The following is a 26,138-nucleotide window of genomic DNA, read 5'->3' as shown; positions in this document are numbered from 1 at the left end:
GCTCCCCATTCAACCTGACAGAGCTTGAAAGGATCTGCAGAGAAGAATGGGAAAAACTCTCCAAATACAGGTCTGCCAAGCTTCCAGCGTCATACCCATGAAGAAAAAAGGTGCTTCAACAAAGTACTGAGTAAAGAGTCTGAATCCTTATGTAAATGTGATATTTCAGTTTTATAAAAAAAAAAAAATGTAAATCTGTTTTTGATTTGTCATTATTGGGTGTGTAGATTGATGAAAAAACGATTGAATCAATTTTAGAATAAGGCCTTAACGTAACAAAATGTGGAAAAAGTTTAAAAAAGTCCAAATGTGGAAAACTTACGTTGATTGGACTAAATTTTTTTTGGTATCTTTTACATAGTTGTCACTGTATTAGACGAAGCAGTGGTGATTTGATGATGATGAAATGGTGCTGGAATAGTTTTCTCTCTGACTCTAGTTTTCTCTCTAACTCTAAATCAGTAGTTTAGTGGTCCGAAAAATTTGGAAACATGAACATGCTTGACTATGCTGTACTGTATGTCATGTAACTGTCTGTTACTGTACATGCAATATGCTTTGGGGACTTCCCTGGACAGAGATTGCTATCTTGTTTTGTGATTTAAGAACCTCTACAGGATCGGTGGGTCTGCCGCGGGACGGTTGAGCTAAAGTAGGCTAATGCGATTAGCATGCGGTTTTAATTAAGTAACAAGACAATTTCTCAGGGCATAGACTTATCTGGTGTTGGCAGAAAGCTTACATTATTGTTAATCTAACTGCACTATACATACTGTAAGCTACTGTGCCCCAATCACTCCAATCGTGTGAGAGATTTGCCTGTAGAGAGGTAAAGACAAAATGGACCCGTGTAACACTGTGACCATAGCATTTCAGAGCAATAGCAGCAACTTCAGACCAAGACTAGCGACCCATTAGTCTTTTTGAGTGGCGAGATGGAGAGAAATATAATGGAGGGGGGAGAGCGTTTGTGTGAAGAGCGTTTGTGTGAGAGGGGCATCAGAGAGCTGGCTAACGCACAGAATGAGTCATGGCCATTGAGCTCTCCTCCCCCTCTGTCTCTCCTGGCTGTGTGGTGCTGTGCGGAGGGGGAGCGTGAAACTTATGGAATGAGTGTGTTAGTGTGTATGAATACTGTTTGTACAGAGTGTACAAAACATTAAGAACACCTTCCTAATATTGAGTTGCACCCTCTTTTGCCCTGAGAAGAGCCTCAGTTCGTCAGGGCATGGAAAGCGTTCCACAGGGATTCTGGACCATGTTGATTCCAATGCTTCCCACGGTTTTCTCAAGTTGGCTGGATGTCCTTTGATAAACACGGGAAACTGTTGAGTGTGAAACCCAGCAGCGTTGCAGTTCTTGACACAGTCAAAGCGTTGGGCCTGACACCTACTATACCTCGTTCAAAGGCACTTATATTTTGTCTTGCCCATTCACCCTCTGAATGGCACACAATCCATGTTTCAATTGTCTCAATGCTTAAAAATCCTTCTGTAATCTGTCTCCTCCCTTTAAATCCACTTCAGTGTAGATGAAGAGGTGACATCAATAAGGGATAAAGCATTCACTTGGTCTTCTGTCATGGAGAGAGCATTATTTGTACACTCAGTGTATATGTGTGAGAGAAAGCAGGGAAAACGAGATGATATTGAAAGGGGAGAGATTGTGCTGCACTGCCATCAGGGATGCCAATCTATGCTGGCCATGTCCTGTTATAATAATGTTCTGTAACTTCAATCTGCTCCAGTCTGGTAATAAAACACACAGGCTGGCTAACTCGCACTGCACCAACTGGGCCGGGCCAGCTAACACACAGCCCCATTACACTACACTACAGTGGCCTGTGCTGGGTACTATTATTGTATGGCAGCCTCATGGAGTGGTTAGTCACTCCCTGTGTCTCTGTTCTGCAAGAGTATGAGCTGCAGAGCTGTCTGAACGAGCCTCTCTGCAGAATAAGTGAGTCTGAGAGACATGGTGATGCATTCAGGGGAGAGTCCGGTCCAAGCAGCCTGCCTGGCCATAATTCACTCAACCCGTTTATTAAGTGACTGACTCCATTCAAACCTAAGGCACTCCTTTGACACTGTCAGAAACAGGCTCCGCCATTCTGGGGCTTCAGTACAGCTAGCCTGGCATGTCCAGATGTACAGGCCTTGAGAGGGGTACAGGCCTCCATTGCTAACTGGCTTTATGTGTGAGTGAGTGAGTGAGTGAGTGAGTGAGTGAGTGAGTGAGTGAGTGAGTGAGTGAGTGAGTGAGTGAGAATCTATTTTTCCAACCTAATTGAGGAGAATACCAAACAATCCAAAATGCCAGGACCTAGGATCAATGGAGACACACATTTTTTAATCCTGTGTCTCGACACATTCATGAAAATAGTCATGGTCTCTAAACTGTCAAGCTGCATACTGGACCCTATTCCAACTAAACTGCTGAAAGAGCTACTTCCTGTGCTTGGCCCTCCTATGTTGAACATAATAAACGGCTCTCTATCCACCGTATGTGTACCAAACTCACTAAAAGTGGCAGTAATAAAGCCTCTCTTGAATAAGCCAAAGCTTGACCTGGAAAATGTAAAAAAAAACTATCGGCCCATATCGAATCTCTCATTCCTCAAAAGAAAAAAAAGCTGTTGCGCAGCAACTCACTGCCTTCCTGAAGACAAATGATGTATACAAAATGCTTCAGTTTGGTCTTAGACCCCATCATAGCACTGAGACTGCACTCGTGAAGGTGGTAAATGACCTTTTAATGGCATCAGACCGAGGCTCTGCATCTGTCCTCGTGCGCCTAGACCTTAGTGCTGCTTTTGATACCACTGATCACCACATTCTTTTGGAGAGATTAGAAACCCTAATTAGTCTACATGGACAAGTTCTTGCCTGGTATAGATCTTATCTGTTGGAAAGATATCAGTTCGTCTCTGTGGATGGTTTGTCCTCCGACAAATCAATTGTAAGTTTCGGCTTTCCTCAAGGTTCTATTTTAGGACTACTATTGTTTTCACTATATATTCTACCTCTTGGTGGTGTCATTCGGAAACACAATGTCAACTTTCATTGCTATGTGGACGACACACAGCTGTACGTGGTGAAGCCCCAAAATTGCCTCCCCCTAAAAGCCTCTGTTTCAGACATAAGGAAGTGTATGGCGGCAAATGTTTTACTTTTAAACTTGGACAAAATAGATGCTAGTTCTTGATCCCAAGAAATACAGAGATATGCTGTTGGATCTGACAATTAATCTTGATGGTTGACGAACATATCAAGAATATTTCAAGGACAGCTTTTTTCTATCTTCGTACCATTGCAAAAATCTAACTTTTTGTCCAAAAATAATGCAGACAAATTCATCCATGCTTTTGTCACTTCTAGGTTAGACTACTGCAATGGTCTACTTTCTGGCTACCCGGATAAAGCACTAAATAAACTTTAGTTTGTGCTAAAGACGGCTGCTAGAATCTTAACTAGAACCAAAAAATCTTATCATATTACTCCAGTGCTAGCCTCCCTACACTGGCTTCCTGTTAAGGCTAGGGCTGATTTCAAGGTTTTACTGCTAACCTACAAAGCATTACATAGACTTCCTCCTACCCATTTTTCCGATTTGGTCCTGCCGTATATACCAACACGCACACTACGGTCACAAGATGAAGGCCTCCTTATTGTCCCTAGAATTTCTAAGCAAACAGCTGGTGGCTGGGCTTTCTCCTATAGAGCTCCATTTCTATGATCTGCCTATCCATGTGAGACACAGACTCGGTCTCGACCTTTAAGTCTTTACTGAAGACTCATCTCTTCAGTAGGTCCTGTGATTGAATGTAGTCTGGCCCAGGGGTGCGACGGTGAATTACAAGGCACTGGAGCGACGAACTGCCCTTGCTGTCTCTTCTAGTCGGCTCCCCTCTCGCCACTGGGACTCTCTGCCTCTGATGCTATTACGGGGGCTGAGTCACTGGCTTACTAGTGCTCTTTGTTGTCGTCCCTATGAGGGATGCGTCACTTGAGTGGGTTGAGTCGCAGACATGATCTTCCTGTCTGGTTTTGCGCCCCCCCTCGGACTTGTGCGGTAGAGGAGATCTTCCTGGGCTGTACTCAGCCCTGTCTCTGTGTAGTGAGTTGGTGGTCTGTTGATATCCCTCTAGTGGTGTGGGGTCTGTTCTTTGGCAAAGTGGATGGGGTTATATCCTGCCTGGTTGGCCCTGTCTGGGACTATCATCGGACGGGGCCACAGTGTCCCCTGACCCACCTGTGTATCAGTCTCCAGTATCTATGCTACAATGGTCTATGAATTGTATGCTCCCTATAATTCTCTCTCTTCCCCACCCCCCCTTACCCTTCAGGACTAGCTGGCCTGATGACTCCTGGCTGTTCCCAGTCCACCTGGTTGTGCTGCTCCTCCAGTTTCAACTGTTCTGCCTGCGGCTAGGGAACCTTTTCCTGTTCACCGGATGTACTACCTTGTCCCGGACCTACTGTTTTTGACTATCTCTCTCTCTACCGCCCCTTTGTCTCGACCTCTGAATGCTCGGCTACGAAAAGCCATCTGACATTTACTCCTGACGCACTGATCTGTTATACTCTCTACAACCCCTGTTATTATTATTTGACCCTGCTGGTCATCTATGAAGTTTGAACATCTTGAAGAACAATCTGGCTGTAAATGGCCATGTACTCTTATCACCACCCGGCACAGCCAGAAGAGGACTGGCCACCCCTCAAAGCCTGGTTCCTCTCTAGGTTTCTTCCTAGGTTCCTGCCTTTCTAGGTAGTTTTTCCTAGCCACTGTTGCTTGCTGTTTGTGGTTTTAGGCTGGGTTTCTGTATAGCACTTTGTAACATCTGCTGATGTAAAAAGGGCTTTATAAATACATTATATTGAGTTTCTGCATGTGTGCTTGTTCAGGAATCTCGATGACAGTGTGATAGTCTTCATTTACAATGTTATCCTAAGACCGTGCCTAAGCTCTCTCGCTCTCTCCATCCCTCCCTCCCGCTTTTCTCCATCAATCTTTCAATCATCAGCTAGTGCAGACAGTGGAGGTTGCTGCAGCAGAGTGGGACAATAGTATACAGCAGGGTACACAAACAGTGTTGTAAACACAGGCCCACAGAGACATATTAATCACCATACTAATCTATCTGCTTCCCATCAATTTGGACTGTAAATATTCCTTATCTGCCTGTCTCTGTCCTACATCCCTCGCTCTTTCATCATTCCATCCTTTCTGGGGGTAGTTGTGAAGCTGCTGTCTGGCCTATCAGAAGGTGTACTGTTAATAAATATGAGATCTATGTGATTAACAGTTGCTCTCATCAGTCAACACAAGGACAGCCTGCAGACATGCTGTATATCAGACGCCAATCACTCTATCACCTGCTCCACCACCTCCATCTCACCTCTCGGTCTCCCTCAACACACACACACACACACACTCCCATACGCCAACATCTGCACACTCTCATGTGCAAACACAAGTGTAATGTAGAGGAAAAGGAAAGATTGGCAATATAAATGGATTACATTTGAAGCAAGAAAAGAGATGACATGGTGGCAAGTCTATCAAAATGATAAGATGGTCAATTACTACAGATACTACAAATCCAATGAAAACCAAACAATGCAGAAGTCAAACTGATTACATAAATGGAGAAGGGTTCCTGAGAGCAACAGGAAAAAGTTATTTATTTTTCTTAGTACTTTCAAGTCCATAAAATATTACCAAGCATGTATGGACTTTGATAGAGGAAATAGAAACAGTTGTCTTCTCTTTGATTCCAGGTCCTGTCTCAATGTGTGTGTGTACAGATGGCTCTTCCAAATCCTTCATTTTTCTTAAGGCTATAATAACGCGTGTCAACGTCATTGAAGGTTGAGATGGACACTTCCAAGCTGAAGATAGCGAAGGTTTATATTATTAAGTAGCATTGCACACTGGGAATATTGCACTGGTGTATGGATTTTCCAGCCGGGTCACCCGTGATGTCGGAAGATGACGTGGAAACTGGCCACTAGGGGCAACAGTGCCATGCTGTTACCTTCAAGTAGGTTTTGGTTTTACTCAGGTGTTGCGGATGTGCATAAGTATTGAAGGTAATAAAGGAAAATATATTTTGAAAAATATGTGTGTATGTTTTATTATCTGTCTCTGATTCCAAAGGTTGGAAGTTCAAATCCAGCGATAGAAAGATATTTTTGTTTTAAGCCTATCCCAAACCTTAACCCTCACCTTAACCATTCAGAGTTAATGCCTAAACTTAACCCTCACCTTAACCATTCAGAGTTAATGCCTTAACTTAACCCTCACCTTAACCATTCAGAGTTAATGCCTTAACTTAACCCTCACCTTAACCATTCAGAGTTAATGCCTTAACTTAACCCTCACCGTAACCATTCAGAGTTAATGCCTAAACTTAACCCTCACCGTAACCATTCAGAGTTAATGCCTAAACTTAACCCTCACCTTAACCATTCAGAGTTAATGCCTAAACTTAACCCTCACCTTAACCATTCAGAGTTAATGCCTAAACTTAACCCTCACCTTAACCATTCAGAGTTAGTGCCTAAACTTAACCCTCACCTTAACCATTCAGAGTTAATCCCTAAACTTAACCCTCACCTTAACCATTCAGAGTTAATGCCTAAACTTAACCCTCACCTTAACCATTCAGAGTTAATGCCTAAACTTAACCCTCACCTTAACCATTCAGAGTTAATGCCTAAACTTAACCCTCACCTTAACCATTCAGAGTTAATGCCTAAACTTAACCCTCACCTTAACCATTCAGAGTTAATGCCTAAACTTAACCCTCACCTTAACCATTCAGAATTAATGCCTAAACTTAACCCTCACCTTAACCATTCAGAGTTAATGCCTAAACTTAACCCTCACCTTAACCATTCAGAGTTAATGCCTAAACTTAACCCTCACCTTAACCATTCAGAGTTAATGCCTAAACTTAACCCTCACCTTAACCATTCAGAGTTAATGCCTAAACTTAACCCTCACCTTAACCATTCAGAGTTAATGCCTAAACTTAACCCTCACCGTAACCATTCAGAGTTAATGCCTAAACTTAACCCTCACCTTAACCATTCAGAATTAATGCCTAAACTTAACCCTCACCTTAACCATTCAGAGTTAATGCCTAAACTTAACCCTCACCTTAACCATTCAGAGTTAATGCCTTAACTTAACCCTCACCTTAACCATTCAGAGTTAATGCCTAAACTTAACCCTCACCGTAACCATTCAGAGTTAATGCCTTAACTTAACCCTCACCTTAACCATTCAGAGTTAATGCCTAAACTTAACCCTCACCTTAACCATTCAGAGTTAATGCCTAAACTTAACCCTCACCGTAACCATTCAGAGTTAATGCCTTAACTTAACCCTCACCTTAACCATTCAGAGTTAATGCCTAAACTTAACCCTCACCTTAACCATTCAGAGTTAATGCCTTAACTTAACCCTCACCTTAACCATTCAGAGTTAATGCCTAAACTTAACCCTCACCGTAACCATTCAGAGTTAATGCCTAAACTTAACCCTCACCTTAACCATTCAGAGTTAATGCCTAAACTTAACCCTCACCTTAACCATTCAGAGTTAATGCCTAAACTTAACCCTCACCTTAACCATTCAGAGTTAATGCCTTAACTTAACCCTCACCGTAACCATTCAGAGTTAATGCCTTAACTTAACCCTCACCGTAACCATTCAGAGTTAATGCCTAAACTTAACCCTCACCTTAACCATTCAGAGTTAATGCCTTAACTTAACCCTCACCGTAACCATTCAGAGTTAATGCCTTAACTTAACCCTCACCGTAACCATTCAGAGTTAATGCCTAGACTTAACCCTCACCTTAACCATTCAGCGTTAATTCCTAAACTTAACCCTCACCTTAACCATTCAGCGTTAATTCCTAAACTTAACCCTCACCTTAACCATTCAGAGTTAATGCCTAAACTTAACCCTCACCTTAACCATTCAGCGTTAATTCCTAAACTTAACCCTCACCGTAACCATTCAGAGTTAATGCCTAAACTTACCCTCACCTTAACCATTCAGAGTTAATGCCTAAACTTAACCCTCACCTTAACCATTCAGCGTTAATTCCTAAACTTAACCCTCACCGTAACCATTCAGAGTTAATGCCTAAACTTACCCTCACCTTAACCATTCAGAGTTAATGCCTAGACTTAACCCTCACCTTAACCATTCAGAGTTAATGCCTAGACTTAACCCTAACCTTAACATAGGCCGACAATAATCTGTCAGGAGATATTGGCTTTTAGATTGTTAAAACACTTCCAATTTCACTGTTATAGAGAAAGTTGTAAAAGTTATCTAGACTAAATGAATTAGAGTTGCCTCTGGTTGAGCTCATAAGTCTAGATGTTGGAGTCTTCTTAAGCAGCATTTCAAAGGATTTTAAAAGCCCTTCAAATGAATTAAGTGCTATGGTTTATGTTTTTTAATTAAGACTTTAGGGGCCATCCTTGCTTGGGTGGGGTCCATCTATATTAGGCCAGACTGCATAGCACTGCTGCTGAAGCCAAAATATTACCCCTTCTTAGTGGGTCAGCCAGAGAACTAAGGGAAATATTATGCTATCATTTCTTCTTCCAAACATTTGGTAGGTCGCCAAAGATATTATAAAACAATTTTTGTAGTTTAATAAAATCTCCCATAACCTTAATCTGATTTCTGTACTGCCAGCATCGATTTCACTATGAGTAAAATTGGAGTTTAAAGACGCTATTTTAAACGCTAGCCAGGATTTTTCACATGCAAATTCAAATCTAACACCCTTACACGAAACAAATTAGAGTGGACTGCTGGTGACTGGGCATCAATGGGCTTCTTAATGTAGTCTCTTGCTACAGTAGGCTGGGGGAGCAGCTGTGACTAGGAGAGATGAATCCACTTGACAGTGCTGGGGAGTGACAGTCACTTTTCTCATATTGTGACTGTGGTGGAGTTGAACTGTGACCAATGGGGCTTTGGTGTTCCTGGGCATCTGCTGCTGAGGGCTCAATGAGGGGTGATCAGGGATGTCGGGACAATAAGGGACACGCTACTATAGCACGTATTGAAGCAGCCATTACTGGAGATGTGAGAGACCAACGTTTTACATAAACAACTGACACCTCATATTTTTGATCTTACAGGGAAGGGGGGTTCTAGGGAGCTTTTCATTTGGTGTAAATTAAATTGGGCCCCGAGTGATGTGTCATGGACCATGGAGCAGGGTTTAGGAGGTGACTGTTTGCTTTATATCACTCAACTGCCCTGTTAAACTGTCTGCACATTTCACTACACTTTGACTTTTACTATTTTGATGATGAAGGGAAAGGAGAACCTTTGGAGGGTCATCATTTAAATGATTGTGTAGGGAAGAGTGAAGGGGAGCATGAGGGGAGGGAGCATGCTGGCGTTCCATTGCAGGGGCTTGTGCTGCTGTTGTTTTTCACTGCTCTGCTGCATTGGCGAGGGGCCAGGCAGGGGGATTGGATTCTATACGAAGATTCATCACTGCAGCACTGTGAACACTCTCTCGCTCCTCTCTGAAAACACACAACCTCTCTTCCCCCTATCTCAGCCCAGGACAGGAAAAAAACTGACATGTTATTTTGTGTCTGTGTTTTTTTGTCACATGGGGATAATACCCCCAAATGCTATCTCCTTACCATCTCCATTCCTACGTAAATTAATTGAATAAGATCAGGAACTTGTATTTCCATTGGGAGCTTTCCTTGTCTGGGCACTTGAAGGAAACTACATTGTCCTGCTAGTGGTTAAGGACAGGACAGGATAAGGACAGGGTTTGGCTCGTAGTCAAACCAATAGATACAATAGATACAATAGATACACTCTCTTACGCTCTAAGTTTGTTCAAACACAGAAAATGACTACAACATAGGAAAACCAAAAATACAAACCAAAAACAATGAGTGAAATCATCCATACAGACAGCACAAAAGGAAAAATAGCATTTAACATTGATAAGTAGGTAAGGCCTGTATGTGTTGTCAGACTTATGGTCATTATTAGTGCATTTGTGAACTGTTGGGATGTCTTATCTGGGACCTACTTTTCTGTGATGCAGAGTGTGAATATACAGTACAGCATAAGAGCTACACTGTTTAGAAAATCAGTTGAAGGAGCTGTGTGGAAAGGGTACTGTGAAAGCCCTATGGACTTGTAGTATACAGAGCCTTCAGAAAGTATTCACACCCTTGACTTTATCCACATTTGGTTGTTACAGCCTGTATTTAAAATGGATTACATTGAGATGTTGTATCACTGGCCTACACAAAAAAAACAATGTCAAAGTGGATTTGTTTTTTTTCGAAATTGATAGAAATGTATAAAATATGAAAAGCTGAAAAATCTCCATTCAATAAGTATTCAACCTCTTTGTTATGGCAAACCTAAATAAGTTCAGGAGTAAAAATGTGCTTAACAAGTTACATAATAAGTTGCAATAATAGTGCTAAAAATATATATTTTTAATGACTACCTCATCTCTGTACCCCAGAAATACAATTATCTGTAAGGTCCCTCAGTCGAGCAGTGAATTTCAAAGACCAGGGAGGTTTTCCAATGCCTTGCAAAGAAGGGCAGGTGAAGAAACAGAATGTGGAGGTCCTGAGCTGGCGTAGTTACACCTGGTCTGCGGTTGTGAGACCGGTTGGATGTTCTGCCAAATTCTCTAAAACGACATTGGAGACAATTTATGGTAGAGAATTAACATAACATCTCTGGCAATTAGTCTGGTGGACATTCCTGTAGTCAGCATGCCAATTGCATGCTCCCTTAAAAGTTGAGACATCTGTGTTACAAAAGTGCACATTTTAGAGTGAGCTTTTATTGTCCTCAGCACAAGGTACATCTGTGTAATGATCATGCTGTTTAATCAGTTTCTTGATGTGCCACACCTGTAAGATGGATGGATTATCTTGACAAAGGATAAAATGCTCACTAACAGGGATGTAAACACATTTGTGCACACAATTTCAGAACTTTTTGTGCATATGGACATTTTTTTACATTTTGTCATGTTTATATTTCTTTTCAGTATAATTACACTTAAGATGGTGTAGCAATACACCCATCACTTAGAAGATAAAGGCGTCCTTCCTAACTCCTTTTCCGGACAGGAAGGAGACTTTAGAACAGAAAACTGAGGATGGATCAACAACATTGTAGTTACTCCACAATACTAATCTAAATGACAGAGTGAATAGAAGGAAGCCTGTACAGAATACAAATATTACAAAACATGTATCCTGTTTGCAATAAGGCACTAAAGTAAAACTTCAAAAAATGTGGCAAAGATAATTTACTTTATGTCCTGAATAGAATGTTTGTGGTAAGTCAAACAACACAACACTGAGTACCACTTTTAATATTTTCAAGCATGGTGGTGGCTGCATCATGTTATGGGTATGCTTGTCATCGGCAAGGAATGCAGAGTTTTTGGGGGGATACAAATACATGGAATAGACCTAAGCACAAGCAAAATCCTAGAGGAAAACCTGGTTCAGTCTGCTTTCCAACAGACACTGGGAGACAAAATCACCTTTCAGCAGGACAATAACCTAAAACCCAAGGCCAAATACACTGGAGTTGCTTACCTTGACGACATTGAATTTTCCTGAGTGGCTTAGTTACAGTTCGGACTTAAATCGGATTGAAAATCTATGGCGAGACATGAACTTGGCTGTCTAGCAATGATCAGCAACCAACTTGACAGCTTGAAGAATTTAAAAAATAATAATTTGCAAATATTGTACACTCCAGGTGTGCAAAACTCTTAGAGACTTACCCAGAAAGACTCACAGCTGTAATTGCTGCCACATTAACATGTATTGACTCAGGGGTGAAAAGGTGTGTGAATACTTTCTGAAGGCCCTGTATAGTGTGTAGAGGATGTCGACTGAGGGAATAAAGGTGGAGTCATTGTGTCATTTGAGGTTGTAGAGTGTTGAAGCAGCCAATGGAGGTGGAGGAACAGGAAAGCATCAGGTTAAATTAAACAGACATCACATAGAGCTAACAAGACACAACGTACAAAACCACAACATTAGACATAACAAGACATAGACATAAGACACCACAGCACAGCACCACACAGCAACTAACACAGAAAATTCAAAAAACAAAACACTGACACAAGACAAACATCACACTGACATAACAGACAAGACAGACACCACATTGACACAATTCACAACAGCTTCAGCACAGAAAAAGACACAACACATCCACACAGACACAGTTAACACCAATACACAGCTCGGAGCTGTGCAAGTGTGCAAACACGTAAACATGGGTACAGCACCAGACATACAGACAATCAGAAGGTGAAGGTGAAGTTCCCACAACCACATACTGTTTATGTATGTAAGCTTTTTGATTTTCCATATACACGTAATATCTGTATAAGTACAGGAATGTGTATGGGTACTATTTCATGAGAACTATCATCATAGTATATTTTGCCCGTGGACTCTTGGCATGTAATATACTACATGAGAGAACATTATCTGATAAACCACACACAAAGATATAGATATACACACACACACAAATTAAGCATAAACGCAAAAGAAACCAAAGACGGAAGTTAAATAGGTCAAGCAACGATAACAGGAAGAAAGAAAAAACTCCAGCCTGACTTTACGACACCTCACTAAACCAGCTTACACCACAACAGCAACACTGGACTCTCAACACAACCAGATAGAACTACAATTACCAGAAGCAACAGATAAGAAAAAAGAGAGTAAGATAAAACAACAGCAACACTGGACTCTCAACACAACCAGATAGAACTACAATTACCAGAAGCAACAGATAAGAAAAAAGAGAGTAAGATAAAACAACAGCAACACTGGACTCTCAACACAACCAGATAGAACTACAATTACCAGAAGCAACAGATAAGAAAAAAGAGAGTAAGATAAAACAACAGCAACACAGGACTCTCAACACAACCAGATAGAACTACAATTACCAGAAGCAACAGATAAGAAAAAAGAGAGTAAGATAAAACAACAGCAAGAGCAACAGTGACACATACCTTAAAAAGACAGATACAAGATGGTGATATATAGATATATAGATATATATAAGGAGTAAAAAAGCCAGATATACGTGTGGCGGATATTTACTGCTTCATCAAAGTGCCATACTCCTTGGCCATCCGGCAGCTCAGAGCTCAAACTATCGTCCTGATCGATTAGCCAGCGATGCACCGCGTGGGCCTAAAAAGACACACGACATAAAGACAGAGCCCAGTTAATCTCAACAGTCACAGTGACAGAGAGACAGAGAGAGGGAGAGAGAGAGAAAGAATGGAGAGAGAGAGAGGGTGGACAGGGGAGAGAGTGTACAGAATAATGGGAGGGCAATGAGAAAGAAGGGGAGGAGAAAGGGAAGAGAAGAGCATCATATTCAGACATAGCTAGAAAACAAGAGGAGAGGAGGAGGAGGGAGACAGAAGCAGGAGAGGAAGCATCCCACCCCATCCCAGTCCCATGGCCGCACCCTCCCTCACCCTCCCCCTCCCCTCTCTCACACGCACTCGGCTGTGGGAAACAGGTCAGGTTAAGATGGGACATATGTATGGGCATGGCAGGACCATGGGGTAGGACTATGGGATATGACACCATACACAGTGGTCAGTGCTTGGCATGGGGGATCAGGAGTGGATGCTAGAGATCGGTGTGCTTGTGAAGGAGTGGTACTAGCCTGCGCTGATTGTTAACATGTCCTCTATCCATAGTGATGGGTCTTAATGGATGGCTCGGCTGTACGATTATGATCTATACTACTGTGCCCTTTACTATTGTGGTATTTACTCTTCCAGTGAGTATTTAGCATTAGAATCTATCCCTATGTGATGTCTTACTTAAAACACAAGAATAACATGTTTCTGGGCAATTACAGTTCACTACAGGTTCATGCCAATCATTTCCTTTGTGGAAATGTGGTGTACTTACCATGGCTTCACATAGGACAAGGTACAGTTAAAATAAGTACTGTGTTAAGGGTGAATACATGGAAATTACACTCAACACAAACACATGTTATTGACAGTACACTGTAGTTACAGTACCTCGAACAAACACGTATAGTACATGTAAAAACACAGAAACCAAATCCAACTGTATTATTACACTGAGATTGATTGTAACACTGAAACAATATATGTACACAAAACTCCTCACCAGTTTTACACAAGTATGTTACCTTGTATTGTTATCCAAATACACCATTAGGAAACATTTTTGTTGTAAAATACACAGTGCAACATTGTCATGTACTGTGCATAGAACGTAGTAGTGTCAGAGAATATTGTTATTTTGCTTGTCGAGCTACTGTCACACGTACAGTATATTTCGGAACAGTCGGGCATGTGTGAGAAAGAGAAGAGCAGTGCAGGTTAGGTTGAAGCAAGCACGGGGGGTGGATGAGGAGACTAGAGGAGCCAGGTACAGGGGACTTTACCACCACCCCTAATACACAACATTTAGTGCAAGCAGGGCCGAATGGTTCTGCAGGGGATGCCTCCTCGCCACTAGAGAGGTACAGTCCTCTTTTCTCAGTGACATACACACTACCACACAGGGAAGAGGAACCACAGATAAGAGAGAGATCAACATGCAGGTCAACATGCAAGAGACACCCTTTTCGGACTCCCTCCCTCTGCTGTTTTACAGAGTAAAGCAGAGTAACAGCCCTGTTCAGACTCCCTCCCTCTGCTGTTCCACAGAGTACAGCAGAGTAACAGCCCCGTTCAGACTCCCTCCCTCTGCTGTTTTACAGAGTAAAGCAGAGAGTAACAGCCCGGGTTCAGACTCCCTCCCTCTGCTGTTTTACAGAGTAAAGCAGAGAGTAACAGCCCTGTTCAGACTCCCTCCCTCTGCTGTTTTACAGAGTAAAGCAGAGAGTAACAGCCCTGTTCAGACTCCCTCCCTCTGCTGTTCCACAGTGTAAAGCAGAGTAACAGCCCCGTTCAGACTCCCTCCCTCTGCTGTTTTACAGAGTAAAGCAGAGAGTAACAGCCCGGGTTCAGACTCCCTCCCTCTGCTGTTTTACAGAGTAACACAGAGAGTAACAGCCCTGTTCAGACTCCCTCCATTTGCTGTTTTACAGAGTAAAGCAGAGAGTAACAGCCCTGTTCAGACTCCCTCCCTCTGCTGTTCCACAGTGTAAAGCAGAGTAACAGCCCCGTTCAGACTCCCTCCCTCTGCTGTTTTACAGAGTAAAGCAGAGTAACAGCCCCGTTCAGACTCCCTCCCTCTGATGTTTTACAGAGTAACACAGAGAGTAACAGCCCTGTTCAGACTCCCTCCATTTGCTGTTTTACAGAGTAACACAGAGAGTAACAGCCCTGTTCAGACTCCCTCCATTTGCTGTTTTACAGAGTAAAGCAGAGAGTAACAGCCCTGTTCAGACTCCCTCCCTCTGCTGTTTTACAGAGTAAAGCAGAGAGTAACAGCCCTGTTCAGACTCCCTCTCTCTGCTGTTTTACAGAGTAAAGCAGAGTAACAGCCCTTTTCAGACTCCCTCCCTCTGCTGTTTGACAGAGTAAAGCAGAGAGTAACAGCCCTGTTCAGACTCCCTCCCTCTGCTGTTTTACAGTGTAAAGCAGAGTAACAGCCCTTTTCAGACTCCCTCTCTCTGCTGTTTTACAGAATAAAGCAGAGTAACAGCCCTTTTCAGACTCCCTCCCTCTGCTGTTTTACAGAGTAACACAGAGAGTAACAGCCCTGTTCAGACTCCCTTCCTCTGCTGTTTTACAGAGTAACACAGAGAGTAACAGCCCTGTTCAGACTCCCTCCCTCTGCTGTTTTACAGAGTAAAGCAGAGAGTAACAGCCCTGTTCAGACTCCCTCCCTCTGCTGTTTTACAGAGTAACACAGAGAGTAACAGCCCTGTTCAGACTCCCTCCATTTGCTGTTTTACAGAGTAAAGCAGAGAGTAACAGCCCTGTTCAGACTCCCTCCCTCTGCTGTTTTACAGAGTAACACAGAGAGTAACAGCCCTGTTCAGACTCCCTCCCTCTGCTGTTTTACAGAGTAACACAGAGAGTAACAGCCCTGTTCAGACTCCCTCCATTTGCTGTTTTACAGAGTAAAGCAGAGAGTAACAGCCCTGTTCAGACTCCCTCCCTCTGCTGTTTTACAGAGTAACACAGAGAGTAACAGCCCTGTTCAGACTCCCTCCATTTGCTGTTTTACAGAGTAACACAGAGAGTAACAGCCCTGTTCAGACTCCCTCCATTTGCTGTTTTACAGAGTAAAGCAGAGAGTAACAGCCCTGTTCAGACTCCCTCCCTCTGCTGTTTTACAGAGTAAAGCAGAGAGTAACAGCCCTGTTCAGACTCCCTCTCTCTGCTGTTTTACAGAGTAAAGCAGAGTAACAGCCCTTTTCAGACTCCCTCCCTCTGCTGTTTGACAGTGTAAAGCAGAGTAACAGCCCTGTTCAGACTCCCTCCCTCTGCTGTTTTACAGAATAAAGCAGAGTAACAGCCCTTTTCAGACTCCCTCCCTCTGCTGTTTTACAGAGTAACACAGAGAGTAACAGCCCTGTTCAGACTCCCTTCCTCTGCTGTTTTACAGAGTAACACAGAGAGTAACAGCCCTGTTCAGACTCCCTCCCTCTGCTGTTTTACAGAGTAAAGCAGAGAGTAACAGCCCTGTTCAGACTCCCTCCCTCTGCTGTTTTACAGAGTAACACAGAGAGTAACAGCCCTGTTCAGACTCCCTCCATTTGCTGTTTTACAGAGTAAAGCAGAGAGTAACAGCCCTGTTCAGACTCCCTCCCTCTGCTGTTTTACAGAGTAACACAGAGAGTAACAGCCCTGTTCAGACTCCCTCCCTCTGCTGTTTTACAGAGTAACAGAGAGTAACAGCCCTGTTCAGACTCCCTCCATTTGCTGTTTTACAGAGTAAAGCAGAGAGTAACAGCCCTGTTCAGACTCCCTCCATTTGCTGTTTTACAGAGTAAAGCAGAGAGTAACAGCCCTGTTCAGACTCCCTCCCTCTGCTGTTTTACAGAGTAACACAGATAGTAACAGCCCTGTTCAGACTCCCTCCCTCTGCTGTTTTACAGAGTAACACAGAGAGTAACAGCCCTGTTCAGACTCCCTCCCTCTGCTGTTCCACAGTGTAAAGCAGAGTAACAGCCCCATTCAGACTCCCTCCCTCTGCTGTTTGACAGAGTAAAGCAGAGAGTAACAGCCCTGTTCAGACTCCCTCCCTCTGCTGTTTTACAGTGTAAAGCAGAGTAACAGCCCTGTTCAGACTCCCTCCCTCTGCTGTTTTACAGAGTAACACAGAGAGTAACAGCCCTGTTCAGACTCCCTCCCTCTGCTGTTTTACAGAGTAACACAGAGAGTAACAGCCCTGTTCAGACTCCCTCCCTCTGCTGTTTTACAGAGTAAAGCAGAGAGTAACAGCCCTGTTCAGACTCCCTCCCTCTGCTGTTTTACAGTGTAAAGCAGAGTAACAGCCCTGTTCAGACTCCCTCCCTCTGCTGTTTTACACAGTAACACAGAGAGTAACAGCCCTGTTCAGACTCCCTCCCTCTGCTGTTTTACAGAGTAAAGCAGAGAGTAACAGCCCTGTTCAGACTCCCTCCCTCTGCTGTTTTACAGTGTAAAGCAGAGTAACAGCCCTGTTCAGACTCCCTCCCTCTGCTGTTTTACACAGTAACACAGAGAGTAACAGCCCTGTTCAGACTCCCTCCCTCTGCTGTTTTACTGAGTAACACAGAGAGTAACAGCCCTGTTCAGACTCCCTCCATTTGCTGTTTTACAGAGTAAAGCAGAGAGTAACAGCCCTGTTCAGACTCCCTCCCTCTGCTGTTTTACAGAGTAACACAGAGAGTAACAGCCCTGTTCAGACTCCCTCCCTCTGCTGTTTTACAGAGTAACACAGAGAGTAACAGCCCTGTTCAGACTCCCTCCATTTGCTGTTTTACAGAGTAAAGCAGAGAGTAACAGCCCTGTTCAGACTCCCTCCCTCTGCTGTTTTACAGAGTAACACCGATAGTAACAGCCCTGTTCAGACTCCCTCCCTCTGCTGTTTACAGAGTAACACAGAGAGTAACAGCCCTGTTCAGACTCCCTCAATTTGCTGTTTTACAGAGTAAAGCAGATTAACAGCCCCGTTCAGACTCCCTCCCTCTGCTGTTTTACAGAGTAACACAGAGAGTAACAGCCCTGTTCAGACTCCCTCCCTCTGCTGTTTTACAGAGTAACACAGAGAGTAACAGCCCTGTTCAGACTCCCTCCATTTGCTGTTTTACAGAGTAAAGCAGAGAGTAACAGCCCTGTTCAGACTCCCTCCCTCTGCTGTTTTACAGAGTAACACAGAGAGTAACAGCTCTGTTCAGACTCCCTCCATTTGCTGTTTTACAGAGTAAAGCAGAGAGTAACAGCCCTGTTCAGACTCCCTCCCTCTGATGTTTTACAGAGTAACACAGAGAGTAACAGCCCTGTTCAGCTTCCCTCCATTTGCTGTTTTACAGAGTAAAGCAGAGAGTAACAGCCCTGTTCAGACTCCCTCCCTCTGCTGTTTTAGAGAGTAAAGCAGAGAGTAACAGCCCTTTTCAGACTCCCTCCCTCTGCTGTTTTACAGAGTAACACAGTGAGTAACAGCCCTGTTCAGACTCCCTCCCTCTGCTGTTTTACAGAATAAAGCAAAGTAACAGCCTGTTCAGACTCCCTCCCTCTGCTGTTTGACAGAGTAAAGCAGAGAGTAACAGCCCTGTTCAGACTCCCTCCCTCTGCTGTTTTACAGTGTAAAGCAGAGTAACAGCCCTGTTCAGACTCCCTCCCTCTGCTGTTTTACAGAGTAACACAGAGAGTAACAGCCCTGTTCAGACTCCCTCCCTCTGCTGTTTTACAGAGTAACACAGAGAGTAACAGCCCTGTTCAGACTCCCTCCATTTGCTGTTTTACAGAGTAAAGCAGAGAGTAACAGCCCTGTTCAGACTCCCTCCCTCTGCTGTTTTACAGAGTAACACAGAGAGTAACAGCTCTGTTCAGACTCCCTCCATTTGCTGTTTTACAGAGTAAAGCAGAGAGTAACAGCCCTGTTCAGACTCCCTCCCTCTGCTGTTTTACAGAGTAACACAGAGAGTAACAGCCCTGTTCAGCTTCCCTCCATTTGCTGTTTTACAGAGTAAAGCAGAGAGTAACAGCCCTGTTCAGACTCCCTCCCTCTGCTGTTTGACAGAGTAAAGCAGAGAGTAACAGCCCTGTTCAGACTCCCTCCCTCTGCTGTTTTACAGTGTAAAGCAGAGTAACAGCCCTGTTCAGACTCCCTCCCTCTGCTGTTTTACAGAGTAACACAGAGAGTAACAGCCCTGTTCAGACTCCCTCCCTCTGCTGTTTTACTGAGTAACACAGAGAGTAACAGCCCTGTTCAGACTCCCTCCATTTGCTGTTTTACAGAGTAAAGCAGAGAGTAACAGCCCTGTCCAGACTCCCTCCCTCTGCTGTTTTACAGAGTAACACAGAGAGTAACAGCTCTGTTCAGACTACCTCCATTTGCTGTTTTACAGAGTAAAGCAGAGAGTAACAGCCCTGTTCAGACTCCCTCCCTCTGCTGTTTTACAGAGTAACACAGAGAGTAACAGCCCTGTTCAGCTTCCCTCCATTTGCTGTTTTACAGAGTAAAGCAGAGAGTAACAGCCCTGTTCAGACTCCCTCCCTCTGCTGTTTGACAGAGTAAAGCAGAGAGTAACAGCCCTGTTCAGACTCCCTCCCTCTGCTGTTTTACAGTGTAAAGCAGAGTAACAGCCCTGTTCAGACTCCCTCCCTCTGCTGTTTTACAGAGTAACACAGAGAGTAACAGCCCTGTTCAGACTCCCTCCCTCTGCTGTTTTACTGAGTAACACAGAGAGTAACAGCCCTGTTCAGACTCCCTCCATTTGCTGTTTTACAGAGTAAAGCAGAGAGTAACAGCCCTGTTCAGACTCCCTCCCTCTGCTGTTTTACAGAGTAACACAGAGAGTAACAGCCCTGTTCAGACTCCCTCCCTCTGCTGTTTTACAGAGTAACACAGTGAGTAACAGCCCTGTTCAGACTCCCTCCCTCTGCTGTTTTACAGAATAAAGCAAAGTAACAGCCTGTTCAGACTCTCTCCCTCTGCTGTTTTACAGAGTAAAGCAGAGAGTAACAGCCCTGTTCAGACTCCCTCCCTCTGCTGTTTTACAGAGTAACACAGAGAGTAACAGCCCTGTTCAGACTCCCTCCCTCTGCTGTTTTACAGAGTAAAGCAGAGTAACAGCCCTGTTCAGACTCCCTCCCTCTGCTGTTTTACAGAGTAACACAGAGTAACAGCCCTGTTCAGACTCCCTCCCTCTGCTGTTTTACAGAGTAAAGCAGAGAGTAACGGCCCTGTTCAGACTCCCTCCCTCTGCTGTTTTACAGAGTAAAGCAGAGAGTAACAGCCCTGTTCAGACTCCCTCCCTCTGCTGTTTTACAGAGTAACACAGAGTAACAGCCCTGTTCAGACTCTCTCCCTCTGCTGTTTTACAGAGTAAAGCAGAGTAACAGCCCAGAGTAACTTCCTCCCTCTGCTGTGATCCGCCCTGGTTCTGGCCCTCCTTCCTGTTTCACCCCATACGCCTCCCACCCCATCTGTTACTCTGCACTCTTGTTGTGTCCGAACTAAAAATAACACAATATGGCCTCTTGGTGATGCTCTGAGGAGCACAAATACCTGACAAGGTCTGCAATTCTCCTGCAGTGGGCTAACATTACACAATCCCAAACTTCATTGGGCTTTCAGACGAGCCACTCTCATCAAGGGAATAGAGTGGACTGGGTTTTCTACAGGACGTTTACTAAAGCAATCTGATTTATGTTGTGTACAATGACCAGTGAAGCTTTGCCATTTCTAAACAGTGAGATAATTAGGTTTTCCAGCAGAATAGTTTTGAGCGAGGTGCTGACTGAATTGAAATCACTGAACACAATGTATAACTAAATAATAATGGAATTCTAAAAAAGGGCCTTGAAGCAACATTTGTATTTAATATCCTTTGCTGAGACATTGGGGCTCTAAAAATAGTTTTTGAGAGTTTGTTATATATAGTATGTTCGAATAAACTACATGACTTGGATGTCTTTGAGAATGCAGTGAGGTGAACCTCACACGTAGAACTGAAACCTTTTTGTGACACGCCAGTGTTTGAGAAGACAGATGTGATGGCTCATAATCACAGAGCAGCACAGCAGCAGAAGAACATCACACATAAACACAGAGAGACAGACACAGTCACCTCAGGGGAACAGAGAAGAGAGACAGAGAGTCACCTCAAGGGAATAATTACATACACTGACTTGACATGTATCTGAGTGTGTAAGTGTGTACGTACATACAGTATGTGTTTGTGTGTGTGCGTGTGTGCGTGTGTGCGTGTGTGTGTGTGTGTGTGTGTGTGTGTGTGTGTGTGTGTGTGTGTGTGTGTGTGTGTGTGTGTGTGTGTGTGTGTGTGTGTGTGTGTGTGTGTGTGTGTGTGTGTGTGTGTGTGTGTGTGTGTGTGTGTGTGTGTGTGTGCGTGCGTGCGTGTGTGTGTGTGTGTGCGTGTGTGTGTGTGTGTGAGTAAGTATGTGTGTGTGACGCAGCCTGCTATAGTGTTTGTGGTGAGTCACAGAGCGTGTCAGTTAGTTTATGGAATAATTGGATTATGTAGCAGATGGGCAGTGGTGGCAGGGAAAGAGGGAGGGAGAGAGGCAAGAAAGGAGGAGAAAAATGGAGGGAGGGAAGGAGAAAGGGAGGGAGGGAGGGAGGGATGGAGAGAGAGAGAGAGAGAGAGAGAGAGAGAGAGAGAGAGAGAGAGAGAGAGAGAGAGAGAGAGAGAGAGAGAGAGAGAGGTAGAAGAGCTGCTGATTAGAGTGACAGGTCATTGACTCTAAAGCCTTTGGGAAAACCAGAGAAATGAGGAGAGATACAAAGTCCTCAGAGGAAACACTTCACACGTGAAGGGTTACACTTTAGATTAGGAGCAGGGTCTCTCAAAGTCCCTCAATGACTAACTAGTCTCCAGGTAGTTTGGCAGGCACGTATGCTTGAAACTCAATTAAACATGTATATTACTATAAAATTGGGAAATTAGATTAACTATGGACAGACTACTGGAAAATACACTGAATATACCAAACATTAGGAAAACCTTCCTAATATTGAATTGTACCTCACTCCTTTGCCTCAATTGGTTGGGGCATGGACTCTACAAGGTGTCGCAAGCATTCCACAGGGATGCTGGCCCATGTTGTTTCCAATGCTTCCCACAGTTGTGTCAAGTTGGCTGGATGTCCTTTAGGTGATGGACCATTCTTGGTACCAACAGCAAACTGTTGAGCGTGAAAAACCCAGCAGCGTTGCAGTTCTTGACACAATGGCAAGCATACACAATCCATGTCTCAATTGTCTCAAAGCTTAAAAATCCTTCTTTAACCTGTCTCCTCCCCTTCATCTACACAGACTACAGCGCTTTTAAAAAGTGACATCAATAAGGGATCATAACCTTCACCTGGATTCACCTGGTCAGGTGTTATTAATGTTTTGGATACTTACTGTATAGCGCAAAAAGATGATCTACAAATATAATTGCTAGGCTTCTGCCAAACATGGCTTATAAGCACTAGCCCTACTAGACAAAAACAACCCAAAGAGGTCATCAGATGCTCCCTTCTCTCTTTTCCTGCATCTTTCCATCTCTCTCCATCTCCGCATCTCACTATAAAAATGTAAAAAACCCATGGGGCCTATGATTTCTTAATCCGGCCCTGCCTCCATCTCTTTCTCTTTCTCCCTGCCTCTCTCTCTGTCTCTTGGCAGTTGGATTAAATGGGGTTTTAATCACGATGCCCCCTTGATGACTTCTGGAGCAGGGCCAGTTGGAGACATGTCATCTCTCCACATTCATTTGCAGCTCATCCTTCACAATGTCAATTACTGCAGCAGCACAGAGGATCAAGAGCTGGGATAGGATGGGGAGAGGTGTGTGTGTGTCTCGGGATCCAAGTTAAACAGAAAGTGAATGGTAGGCCAAATACAGGATGAGAAAAGATAGTGCAAACAGAACAAAAATGAAGCAGAGAGAGCAAGGAGATAGGCCGACTCATAGCCAGAGAGAGCAAGGAGATAGGCCGACTCATAGCCAGAGAGATAGGCCGACTCATAGCCAGAGAGATAGGCCGACTCATAGCCAGAGAGATAGGCCGACTCATAGCCAGAGAGAGCAAGGAGATAGGCCGACTCATAGCCAGAGAGAGCCAGGAGATAGGCCGACTCATAGCCAGAGAGAGCCAGGAGATAGGCCGACTCATAGCCAGAGAGAGCAAGGAGATAGGCCGACTCATAGCCAGAGAGAGCCAGGAGGTAGGCCGACTCATAGCCAGAGAGATAGGCCGACTCATAGCCAGAGAGAGCAAGGAGATAGGCCGACTCATAGCCAGAGAGAGCCAGGAGATAGGCCGACTCATAACCAGAGGGAGCCAGGAGATAGGCCGACTCATAACCAGAGAGAGCCAGGACATAGGTCGACTCATAGCCAGAGAGAGCCAGGAGATAGGCCGACTCATAGCCAGAGAGAGCAAGGAGATAGGCCGACTCATAGCCAGAGAGAGCCAGGAGGTAGGCCGACTCATAGCCAGAGAGATAGGCCGACTCATAGCCAGAGAGAGCAAGGAGATAGGCCGACTCATAGCCAGAGAGAGCCAGGAGATAGGCCGACTCATAACCAGAGGGAGCCAGGAGATAGGCCGACTCATAACCAGAGAGAGCCAGGACATAGGTCGACTCATAGCCAGAGAGAGCCAGGAGATAGGCCGACTCATAGCCAGAGAGAGCCAGGACGTAGGCTGACTCATAGCCAGAGAGAGCCAGGAGATAGGCCGATTCATAGCCAGAGAGAGCCAGGAGATAGGCCGACTCATAACCAGAGAGAGCCAGGAGATAGGCCGACTCATAGCCAGAGAGAGCCAGGAGATAGGCCGACTCATAACCAGAGAGAGCCAGGAGATAGGCCGACTCATAACCAGAGAGAGCCAGGAGGTAGGCCGACTCATAACCAGAGAGAGCCAGGAGATAGGCCGACTCATAAACAGAGAGAGCCAGGAGGTAGGCCGACTCATAGCCAGAGAGAGCCAGGAGATAGGCCGACTCATAACCAGAGGGAGCCAGGAGATAGGCCGACTCATAAACAGAGAGAGCCAGGAGGTAGGCCGACTCATAGCCAGAGAGAGCCAGGAGATAGGCCGACTCATAACCAGAGGGAGCCAGGAGATAGGCCGACTCATAACCAGAGAGAGCCAGGACATAGGTCGACTCATAGCCAGAGAGAGCCAGGAGATAGGCCGACTCATAGCCAGAGAGAGCCAGGACGTAGGCCGACTCATAGCCAGAGAGAGCCAGGAGATAGGCTGACTCATAACCAGAGAGAGCCAGGAGATAGGCCGACTCATAGCCAGAGAGAGCCAGGAGATAGGCCGACTCATAGCCAGAGAGAGCCAGGAGATAGGCCGACTCATAACCAGAGAGAGCCAGGAGATAGGCCGACTCATAAACAGAGAGAGCCAGGAGATAGGTCGACTCATAGCCAGAGAGAGCCAGGAGATAGGCCGACTCATAGCCAGAGAGAGCCAGGACGTAGGCCGACTCATAGCCAGAGAGAGCCAGGAGATAGGCCGACTCATAGCCAGAGAGAGCCAGGACGTAGGCCGACTCATAGCCAGAGAGAGCCAGGAGATAGGCCGACTCATAGTCAGAGAGAGCCAGGAGATAGGCCGACTCATAGCCAGAGAGAGCCAGGAGGTAGGCCGACACATAGCCAGAGAGAGCCAGGAGATAGGCCGACTCATAGCCAGAGATTGCAGGAGATAGGCCGACTCATAGCCAGAGAGAGCAGGAGATAGGCCGACTCATAGCCAGAGAGAGCCAGGAGTAGGCCAAGTCATAGCTAGAGAGAGCCTGGAGTCGGCCAAGTCATAGCCAGAGAGCCAGGTGTAGGCCAACTCATAGCCAGAGAGTCAGGTGTAGGCCAACTCATAGCTAGAGAGAGCCAGGTGTAGGCCAACTCATAGCCAGAGAGCCAGGTGTAGGCCAACTCATAGCTAGAGAGAACCAGGTGTAGGCCAAGTTATAGCTCGAGAGAGCCAGGTGTAGGCCAAGTCATAGCTAGAGAGAGCCAGGTGTAGGCCAACTCGTAGCCAGAGAGAGCCAGGTGTAGGCCAAGTCATAGCTAGAGAGAGCCAGGTGTAGGCCAATTCGTAGCCAGAGAGAGCCAGGTGTAGGCCAAGTCATAGCAAGAGAGAGCCAGGTGTAGGCCAATTCATAGCTAGAGAGCCAGGTGTAGGCCAAGTCATAGCTAGAGAGAGCCAGGTGTAGGCCAACTCATAGCTAGAGAGAGCCAGGTGTAGGCCAACTCATAGCCAGAGAGCCAGGTGTTGGCCGACTCATAGCCAGAGAGAGTCAGGAAGTAGGCCGACACATAGCCAGAGAGAGCCAGGAGATAGGCCGACTCATAGCCAGAGAGAGTCAGGAGGTAGGCCGACTCATAGCCAGAGAGAGCCAGGAGATAGGCCGACTCATAGTCAGAGAGAGCCAGGAGATAGGCCGACTCATAGCCAGAGAGAGCCAGGAGATAGGCCGACTCATAGCCAGAGAGAGCCAGGACGTAGGCCGACTCATAGCCAGAGAGAGCCAGGAGATAGGCCGACTCATAGCCAGAGAGAGCCAGGACGTAGGCCGACTCATAGCCAGAGAGAGCCAGGAGATAGGCCGACTCATAGTCAGAGAGAGCCAGGAGATAGGCCGACTCATAGCCAGAGAGAGCCAGGAGGTAGGCCGACACATAGCCAGAGAGAGCCAGGAGATAGGCCGACTCATAGCCAGAGATTGCAGGAGATAGGCCGACTCATAGCCAGAGAGAGCAGGAGATAGGCCGACTCATAGCCAGAGAGAGCCAGGAGTAGGCCAAGTCATAGCTAGAGAGAGCCTGGAGTCGGCCAAGTCATAGCCAGAGAGCCAGGTGTAGGCCAACTCATAGCCAGAGAGTCAGGTGTAGGCCAACTCATAGCTAGAGAGAGCCAGGTG

General features: G+C 45.1%; 1 protein-coding gene across 16 annotated transcripts in view; it reads right to left on the bottom strand.

Annotated features, from left to right (window-relative positions):
- LOC124036354 (ankyrin-1-like) overlaps positions 1-26,138 on the bottom strand; it is a 217,481-nt gene that overhangs the window by 83,941 nt on the left and 107,402 nt on the right. For 13 of the 16 annotated variants that reach the window (XM_046350835.1, XM_046350834.1, XM_046350826.1 and 10 more), the window contains exon 2: positions 13,188-13,280. The exons of the other annotated variants lie outside the window; for them this stretch is intronic. In XM_046350835.1, the coding sequence (XP_046206791.1) occupies positions 13,188-13,280 (93 nt within the window). The remainder of the gene's footprint in view (positions 1-13,187; positions 13,281-26,138) is intronic. 16 annotated transcript variants of the gene reach the window in all.

Source organism: Oncorhynchus gorbuscha, linkage group LG05 (genome assembly GCF_021184085.1).
Source record: "Oncorhynchus gorbuscha isolate QuinsamMale2020 ecotype Even-year linkage group LG05, OgorEven_v1.0, whole genome shotgun sequence".
In the NCBI taxonomy this organism is placed as follows: Eukaryota; Metazoa; Chordata; class Actinopteri; order Salmoniformes; family Salmonidae; genus Oncorhynchus; species Oncorhynchus gorbuscha.
This window is presented reverse-complemented; position numbering and strand designations above follow the sequence as displayed.